The sequence below is a fragment of the Nicotiana tabacum genome, chromosome 8 (genome assembly GCF_000715075.1).
Source record: "Nicotiana tabacum cultivar K326 chromosome 8, ASM71507v2, whole genome shotgun sequence".
Lineage (NCBI taxonomy): Eukaryota > Viridiplantae > Streptophyta > Magnoliopsida > Solanales > Solanaceae > Nicotiana > Nicotiana tabacum.
Genome location: NC_134087.1, coordinates 130281361 through 130291477, shown reverse-complemented (window position 1 = coordinate 130291477; position 10117 = coordinate 130281361). Strand labels below are relative to the sequence as shown.

Sequence of the window (10117 nt, the reverse complement as noted above, 5' to 3'; positions counted from 1 at the left end):
CTCCACCTTTGGAAAGAACCGTGGCATTAAGAAAACCAAATTGAAAGTGCCAAAACAGAACAAAAAGCTATGAGCCTATCTAAGAAACTAAATTTTTACAAAAATAGAAAATAGAATGAATGTGTACAATAACGGATTTGAATATACAATGGGGATGAATATATACAATAATGTAACTTTATATACAGACCAAATGAAAGATAAAAAGTGCGATAAAAGCAACTAAATGTAAAGTTATATACAGACCAAATAGAAAATCAACAGAAACATAAATTAAGTCAATTAATATATACAATCATCCGGATAAAAAGTAGACCAAATGAAAGATAAAAAGTGCGATAAAAGTAACTAAATGTAAAGTTATATACAGACCAAATAGAAAATCAACAGAAACATAAACTAAGTCAACTAATATATACAATCATCTGGATAAAAAGTAGGGCGCACCCCCACAAATAAAAGCTAGCATTGTCCCCGATGCCAACTAAACAAATAAGCATCAAAAATCAAGATGAAAGGATATAGGAGCTCTCTAAGCCTCGTCTGTATGCATGGGAACATGAGTGGTCCCTAGGTCCTCTGTATGTACGGGAACCTCAGACTGGTTACCAGTTTCCTACTGCTCAGCTGCTGGGACTGGGGCCTGGACTTGTACGGGCTGAATATCTAGAGAAACCTGTGGCTGACTGGAGGAGACCTCCTGTGGGTATGCCAATCGGATGATCGCCTCGTCTGCACTAGGGAGCTTCCTCTTCTTCCTAGGAAGCCTCTGAGTCTGCTCCTGCTGTGGCTCTACTACTGGTGCTGCTACTGGGGCTGGATCCCCGAATAATAAGTCAAGAGGCATCTGGTCTGCCATCAACTTGTCCACATCTGCTCTCAGCTCTTTCACCGACTTCTTGGAAGCCCTTGTCTTTCGCAACTTCTTGTGCTCTCGGGCAATCTCCTTCAGGGCCTTGCCATGTGAATCCACTGCCTTAGCCATGGCACCCTGAGTACTGATGATCTTTTCCTGGTTCTCCAGGATTTTATTCAATGTGTCCTCAATAGACTGTGGAAGCTGAGCTGGCTGCGGTGCCGATTGAGCCGCAATGGTATAAGTGAAGGTGGACAACTTGGATGACGCAACTGACATCCAGTTGTTCAAGCTAAGAAGTGTCTGGCTCAGCTGGTGGGCAGTGATAGGATGGGCCCGGGAAGATGGAATCTCCGGGCCAGCTGAAGTAGAGGGACCAGTAGTAGTGGAAGGTCCAGAAGGCATATCAGCAACTGTGGAGGTAGGCTCAGTGGAGGGCTTTACCGCAACCGGCTCTTCAGACTGGCCAGTTGGGGCAGAAGCAGGAGGCTTGTAATTTTTGTCCTTGGGGTTGTCTGACCCCTTCAAACTGTACCATGAAAATGGAGCCACAGGTTTGACCTTGATGTCAAAAGGTCTCTTCTCCACCTTCAGGTCCCGGAAATACATAGTGAAGGTGCTGGGAAAAGGGTAGTTCCGATCATACTCAACCCCCACTGCAAAAATAACGCGGGACATCACATTTCCCACATTGATAAGGTATCTCGCCATAATAGATGCAACAAGAATAGCCCGGACAAGTGGAATAGTCTGATCATGGGTAGTGGGGTCAAGCCGACTGCACACAAAAGTCAACCACGCCCTAGCCTCAAAGTTGAAGGTCCTCCGATGTATTTTGGCCCCTGCTTGCAACCACTCTGGAACCGTACCCGGGATTGCCAGGTATGAAGCTAACCACGGATGAACCTCCTCGCCCATTGCCAACTTTTCATTATATAAGGACTCGTCTTCTTCAACGAACCCCAGGTATTCATTTAGTGCCTTCCCGGTAAATATCATATTTTTGTTTCGCACTTTGGTCACTTTAGTGCCCTTCAAGATGTGGGCCACATTGCTATAAAACCCCTTGACCATGTGTTCATTCGCGTCATACAATTATCTTTAAAGAACTCCCAACCTACTCGAGCTTGAAACTGTCTATGTACAATGGGGTGTAGGGGTAGAAGGTCTCTGTCAATGAAGCTCCTCTCAAGAATCAACTTTTGTGACGGCCACCATTCCCTAAACTTGTGGAACGCCACCTGGCTGAAGAATCTATCTTCCCAAACAGCGGGATTTCTAGTCTGGTCAACACCCCCAACCTGAGGCACACCACCCCCAGGTAACTCCCTATCTCCCTCATCACCCTTAGCACCCTCTCCAGATATTGACGCTATAGGAGAGGTAGAGTATTCATCCCCACTACCTGCTACTGAGCCCTTAGACGACCCAAAAGAAATGTTGATTGAAGCTTGAGCATTAGGGGAAGAGGGGGAGTGTCTCTATGTATGGCCCTCTCCGGATACAGGATGTAAAGTGGGACCGAATCTGAAGAGATCTCCCGGGAGGGCTCGTACTCACTCCCCGAGTTGTCAATGGCTCTGTTAGTCGCTTTGATTGCTTTCCTCATGTCCTTTATGTTTTTGATAGCCTAGGGAGTGATTTTACCATTCTTTGCTTCCCTCCCCAGGAGGAATCACCTTGGCCGGGTTGTTTTGAGCCTTTGCCTCTTTGTTTGACCATTATCTGCAAGCATACACATCTAACATGGTTAGTATCAGCACATACAATGAAACAAGTGTTGAAATTGAATTGCAGACAACAAATTAAATGTTGCAGAAACAGTTGCAGAACAGAGCATCGCGGCCCACACAAATAGGAGTGCAACCGCACTAGGGGAACCACAGACCATACAAAGGCGACCGCGGTCCACATTGGGACAAGGTCTAGAAAACCACTCCTCTGAATCTCTCCACCGCGGTCCACACAAAGTGGTATCGCGATGCGACCGCGCTGGGCATAGGTTCAATTTCAGTCACTTGGGCACCGCGGTCCGCGCAAAATGGCAATGCGGACCGCGTCAGGGCACCACAGACCGCACAAAGGCGACCGCGGGCCGCAGAGAGTATTTTGCACATGCTCTAAGTTAGGGTTTAAGGTTTTGCTATTTTTGTTCAATTTTTACACCTAACTTGTCCCTACTCAATTGCCCAATCACTAAGCATATTCAGCACACAAACCCAGCATTTAAAACTACCCTACGCTAACAGTTAAATAAAGACTATGAGAAGAAAAAGAAGATAAGACTAGTGGGCATGAAAATAAAAGGCAAGTATAAAATTAATCAATGAAATATGGATGAAATATTACCAGATTGTGGAGATGGAATGCAACTAATCAATGCAAACAAGAATTACAATCAAATGAGAGTGTGAACAGTGCTTTTAGGCTTCTGAGTGTTAAGAGTTCAAAAAGGGTAAAGGGTGACCCTTGGGGTCTATTTATAGAGAAGCAATGGGACCCATCCTCACCTACCAGCGTGACCGCACAAAACTGACTATAGACCGCGCTGGGTGTCTTCACTTGAAGCTTGAGAAGGCAACATCTGCGGACCATACAAAAGCAGACCGTGGTCGCGAAGGTCCACCGCGGACCGCACTAAATGGAATGCGGCCGTGGTCGCAAACTTCAGAGAGCACCACTTTTGACCATCACCAGTGTGGACCGCACAAAGTGCAATGCGGCTGCACTGGCAAACTTCAAAGACTGTTCAACTTTTTTCAAACTATTTTGCACTGCATCAACTCAATCCCTGCAACATCTCACAATTAGTTAGTTCAAAAATCAAACCTACACTACCAAGAAAAACACAAAAAACAACAAAAATAAAAAGACATGGGTTGCCTCCCAATCAGCGCCTGATTTAATGTCGCGGCACGACGCATGTTACCAGTACATCACTTTAGATGGAGAAGTGCCACCACATGGCTATCATCAAATTTCCCAAGATAATGCTTGACCCGATGTCAATTGACTCTGAATACTTCACCATTCTTGTTCCTTAGATCAAGAACACCAAATGGGGTCACGAACACAACTTCAAAAGGCCCACTCCACTTTGACTTGAGCTTACCCGGAAACAGACGTAACCAGGAATTGAACAAGAGAACCATATCTCCAACCTTGAACTCCTTTCCCCGAGCATATTTTTCGTGAAGGTACTTCATTTTGTCCTTGTACAAGGACGAGCTGGAGTAGGCATGGAATCTAAACTCATCGAGCTCATTAAGTTGTTCAACCCGAAGATTTGCCGCAACATCCCATTCTAAGTTCAACTTCCTCAAAGCCCACATGGCCTTGTGCTCTAATTCCACCGGAAGATGGCAAGCTTTCCCAAACAACAACCGATATGGAGACATACCAATCGGAGTTTTGTAAGCCGTCCGATAAGCCCAAAGAGCGTCATCCAACTTTTTCGACCAATCGGTCCTATTAGCATTGACAGTTTTAGACAATATACTCTTAATTTCTCTGTTGGAGACTTCCACTTAGCCACTACTTGAGGATGATAGGGGGTCGAAACCTTATGATTGACATCGTACTTAAAAAGCAACGTGTCGAAAGCCTTGTTGCAAAAGTGAGACCCCCCATCACTAATGATAGCACGAGGAGTGCCAAACCTTGTGAAGATACTCTTTTTCAAAAATGCCACAACACTCCGGGCTTCATTGTTGGGCCAAGCCACGACTTCAACCCACTTTGAGACATAGTCCACCACTACGAGAATGTAAGTGTTCCCACAAGAGCTGACAAAAGGACCCATGAAATCGATGCCCCAAACATAAAAAATATCCACTTCGAGAATTGTATTGAGGGGAATCTCATCCCTTTTAGAAATTCCGCCGGCTCTTTGGCATTAATCACATCTCTTGACCACATCACCCGCATCTTTAAACAAGGTAGGCCAATAAAATCTGCAACAAAGCACTTTAGAAGCCGTTCTCTCCCCGCCATGATGGCCACCATAAGGAGAGGAATGGCAAGCCTCCAAAATACCCAATTGTTCCTCCTCCGGGATACATCGTCGAATCACACCATTGGTGCAAATCTTAAACAAATATGGCTCGTCCCAATAAAAATCCATGCTATCCCGCTTGAGATTCTTCCTTTGGTTGGAAGAGAGCTCACACGAGATGATTCCGGTAACAAGATAATTTGTGACATTGGTGAACCACGACATTCCATTCATTGATACCGCAAGGAGTTGCTAGTTGGGAAATGCATCATTTATCTCAAGGCCATCACAAGGCCTCCCCTCCTCCTCCAAACGGGACAAGTGGTCTGCCACTTGATTCTCACTCCCTTTTCGGTCAACAATTTCCAAATCAAACTCTTGGAGAAGCAATACCCATCTCATCAATCTTGCCTTTGAGTCCTTCTTGGTCATCAAATACCTAAGGGCGGCATGGTCGGTATGCACTATCACTTTGGCCCCCGTAAGGTAAGGTCAGAACTTTTCCATAGCAAAACAATAGCCAATAACTCCTTCCCGGTGACTGTGTAGCTCCTTTGAGCCTCATTCATGGTCTTGCTTGCGTAGTACACCGGATGGAATATTTTGTTGATCCTTTGGCCCAAAACAGCCCCAACCGCAACGTCACTAGCATCACACATGAGCTCAAAAGGCAAGCTCCAATTTGGTGCGGTAATGATGGGGGTAGAAGTCAACTTGAGCTTAAGAAGCTCGAATGCTTGCATACAACTCTCATCGAACAAGAACTTTGCATCTTTCTCTAGCAACTTGCACAACGGATGTACCACTTTAGAAAAATCCTTTATGAATCTCCGGTAGAAACCCGTGTGCCCAAGGAAACTCCTCATCCCTTTGACAGAAATAGGGGGAGGGAGCCTCGAATTAACCTCAATCTTGGCCTTATCAACTTCAATTCCTCGCTTCAAGATCTTGTGACCCAACACTATACCTTCTTCTACCATAAAATGGCACTTTTTCCAATTGAGAACAAGGTTGGTGTCTTCACATCAGGCCAACACTCTATCCAAGTTTACCAAGCACTCCTCAAAAGAATCCCCAACCACGCTGAAATCATCCATGAAGACCTCCAAGATATCCTCCACCATGTCGGTGAAAATAGCCATCATGCAACGTTGGAAGGCCGCCGGAGCATTACACAATCCAAATGACATTCTAGAGAAAGTGAAGGTGCCATAAGGACATGTAAAGGTGGTCTTCTCTTGTTCCTCCGGGGCAATTAGAATTTGATTGTACCCCGAGTAACCATCCAGAAAGCAATAGAAAGCCCGGCCCGCAAGGCGATCAAGCATTTGGTCAAGGAATGGCAATGGGAAATGATCTTTTCTAGTCACCTTGTTCAGCTTCCGGTAATCCATACAAACTCTCCACCCGGTGATCGTTCTAGTGGGAATGAGATCATTGTTGTCATTGGTCACCACGGTCATACCACCCTTCTTCGGCACACATTGCACCGGAGAAGTCCACGGACTGTTGTCACACCTCCTTTTTCACTACACCCCCGGAAGGGAGTATAGTATATAAGAGAGTTTTTTCAATTAAAGGACAATCGAAACAGAATTTATTATTAAAAGATTCAGAGTTGCCACTTGGGAGATTTATGGTATCCCAAGTCACCAGTTGAATCCCCAATCGAGGAAAAGCTTGACTCTGTATTACAGTCCACGAAGCAGAAATCCGGGTAAGGAATTCTGTTAACCCGGGAGAAGGTGTTAGGCATCCCCGGATTTCGTGGTTCTAGCACGGTCGCTCAACTGTTATATTCAGCTTAATTATCTGATTTTTAATACATGTTTTAACCTATGTGCAATTTTAACTCTTAACCGCTTTTAATTACTTTTAAAGAAGATTTGAACGTCGTTTAAAATACGTCTTTTGATCGCGCCACATGAAATGCACCCGCAATCCTAAACATATTTTATTCAACGTTTTAAGATTTGATTTGGGTCACATGAAATGCACACCCGATTTTAAGAATGTAAATTATTAGAATAATGCGCCTAAAGCAACTACGCGTTTGCAACTTTGCGAGGGCCATGGAAATTTGCTAAATGGCGCACCTCGAATTCTAAGGATCAAAACGAAGTTAGTTAAAATGAGGGCCATGCATTTAGGGGTTTTATTTGGTATGGCACGCCTCAAATTATTTTAAAAAAAGGGTTGCACTCAAATAAAGCAAACTAAGGGGTTCATAAGTCATTTAATTCTATAAAGTCTCATAGTCTGCCAAGCGTGGATCTGTTTCAACAATACCAGGAGATAAAATTCATTGAAAATCTTCAATTCGATTCAATCATTAGTCGTAGCATAACTTCTACTCTCCTTGGTAATAAGGTGGCAAAAGAACATTAAAAAAAAAACTAAAGCATAATAAAATCAACTATGCTGAGTGCTAAGTCGATCCAAAATAGTAACCATTTCCGCAAGACCATATTAAACATGTACATAAACTGAGAATTCAAAAATGACATTTTGTGATGCACGAAAATTTCAGCTCTAATCGCTACATCCTAGCTAGAAAAACATAAATTAAACTCAAATTGTTCCATTAATTCTCCAATAATTCTTCGCTCATAAATTATTGCACTTTAAAATTCAACACGAAGCTTATTAAACTTAAAAGCTTGTATCTTCCATTTTTTCTAATCAGTTACTTTCTCAAATGAGATACCATTCCTAATAACCAAATAATTCAAGTGTTATATATTTTACTTTCACCAAATCCACAAAATCATCAATTATTTCAATTCAACAAATCTGAAAACCAAACGAAAACTAAAATTGAAGTCGACAAAGCCAGATCTGAATTTCATAGAAGAGCAAAGAAATTGAAACATGTTAGAATTCAAACAATAATACAAGTCAAAGACGTGTACCTAAGCTTGCAACAAAATTCCAGAAATCACATAGCATTTCAGCAGCTCTTTAAATTTCAGCAGGATACAAAAATAACAGTTAGACGACTATGGAGTTCAACTAGCGATGGAACAACAACACTCAGCTTGAATTCTCAGTCCGAAACCAACACAAGAGACGATCCCTACTAGATGCCACCTTTTCATGGATCCATTCAGGAGCTATTTTTAGCAATAATCGGAGTTGCTCTTCAACTTCTTTTCTATCAGTAATCTCTAGATGGCTTGAAAGTACTTTATGCCTAAACTCTTCGTTAGTAATCACCGAACGTTTAATTGATTGAAATAGGAAGTAAATCATGTCAAATAACTTAAGTAAGCTCGAAATCATTTTCTTGCGCCATTTTGCTTGGGATCTGATGGATTTTTGCTTTAGCTTTGGAACTCTTTTTGGGATTGGGGTTTGTTTATTGTGATTTTGTTTTTGTGGAAGAAGAAAGAAAAATAGCGGAAAACAAAATGGGAGATGCTGTTTTTTGATAGGGATCAGGGTCTAATCCTCTCCTCTCTTTTTGCCTTAGCTCCCCTTTTATATGAGGGATTAGGGTATAAAGAGGAGAAAGAGTTAATGGGTTAATGGTATGGGCCTTTAAAATGGGCTAAGGATTTAAATCAAATGGGTTGTTCCAAAGCTGGCCCAGTCCGATTTTGAGCTTCAAAATGGCCCTTTTGCCTTTCTTTGTTTTCCTTTTCTTTTCTTCGATTTTAAAATCCAATTAATTAAAATCTTAAATCAATCTATTTTGTAGAAATTAAATTTTTTTATTTATTTTTAACATTAAAACAACTAATTAACTTAAAACTAAAGAAAAATGCTAATTTTTAAGGCTAAAATCTAAATATGTAAAAATGACCATTTTGTGATTTTTTTAAAATAAAATAAATTCCTACATGCAAATTGAACCTAAAATGGCATAAATTAAAACGTGACAATTTTTATGATTTTGTTTATGATTTGTTATTGATTTTAAAAAATATTAAACATGCATGAAATGCAATTAAATAAAGAAAAACTTCTAAAATTCCTTTAAAAAAAATTATTTTGGTCTATTTTTAGGAGTTACTTTCATAGAGGGAAGAAATCACGTGCTCACACTACCCTCTTTGCTCGGAAACATGAAGTGTTTTCGGGCAAAGATAAAGTGAGCAATATGAGGGATTTTTGCATGTTTGAAACTCCTTGAGAAGCATTTTTGAAAAGAGCCTGACCGAGCCCTGCTTCAGAGGTTGCCTACATATCCTTGGCTATAAAGGAATCAGGTTAGTGTAGTTCTAAAAGTTTCGGTAGCTGGGACTACCGGTAAGCTGTGATTTCACTGCTGTTACTGTTGTTTCTGCTTGCTGAGCTCCTTATTACACCAAAATGAAAAATAAAAAAGCTAAACTAAGTCTATCAGCTACGAGTTACAAGATTCTTATCTATAAATCTCTTGAAGCTTGATCTTGAGTCTTGGATGGTTCTTGCTACAGACTCCGATCCGAATCTTGATGCTCGTCAACTGTGACCGCTGGTTCATTCTTTAGCTTTGGATCAAGGCAGGACATGCGAAACTTGTGACTTCAATCATATCTTGGTTAGTCCGCATCTTTCATTAACTTCTGCATTTGGATTCACTTCTTTTCTTTCTTTTTTTTATTTTTTTATTTTTTATTTTGGATGGTGACTAACTTCTGTTGATCATCTTGGACTGTTGACTCGCATTCTTGACGCGAATTTCTTTTGTTGCTGACCTGAATTGCATTCTGAATTGAATTCTCTTATTTTCCAGGCGGGCACCTGATTGCTAAAACTTTAACTGACTTCTGTTGAAACTTGAACTGTTTTCCCTTGAAGCTTGAACTGTCTTCCTTCAAAACTGCTTTTCCTTGAAACTTGAACTGTCTTTCCTTTGAAACTTACACTGCTTTTCCTCAAAACTTGAACTGTTTTCCTTCGTTCTCCTGGTGGGTGCCTGATTACAACAAAACAGACAAAACAAAAGAAATTTTTTCTGCCCCAGTTTGCACTAGGAAGATTTGTGAGTTGTTAGCAAAATTGTAAACCACTTGTACGATTGATGCATTAATGAGAGTAAACTAAAGAATAGACTAGGAAAACTATAAATTAAGCTTGACTAAAGTAAAAACTGACCCTATTCTCCAGGCGGGGCCCCTGATTTCAAGAAACTAAACATTAATAACTTAAGAAAACTAAACATTGACCCCTTTTTCTTTTCAAATCCAGACTTCCTTTTTTTTTCAAAATATCCTAGGAGAAAATTCGTCAGACTAGGTTTTCTATCTTAGGAGAAAGATTCATCAGATTAAGACGTTAAT

At 41.3% G+C, this 10117-nt stretch overlaps 1 protein-coding gene across 3 annotated transcripts; it reads right to left on the bottom strand.

The window, feature by feature from the left end:
- Positions 1-250: 250 nt before the first annotated feature.
- On the bottom strand, positions 251-8320 carry LOC142162809 (uncharacterized). Of its 3 annotated transcripts, none has more exons than XM_075219644.1 (3): positions 7763-8320; positions 3367-3647; positions 251-2581 (listed from the first exon to the last, which is right to left on the bottom strand). In XM_075219644.1, exon 3 carries the CDS (start codon positions 1928-1930, stop codon positions 617-619), a length of 1314 nt encoding a protein of 437 aa, XP_075075745.1. In that variant the 5' UTR covers positions 1931-2581; positions 3367-3647; positions 7763-8320; the 3' UTR covers positions 251-616. The 3 variants fall into 3 exon arrangements, with proteins under 3 accessions (XP_075075745.1, XP_075075746.1, XP_075075744.1); XM_075219645.1 differs by having other exon boundaries at positions 3371-3647; positions 7763-8306; XM_075219643.1 differs by lacking the exon at positions 3367-3647.
- Between the last annotated feature and the right edge of the window lie 1797 nt (positions 8321-10117).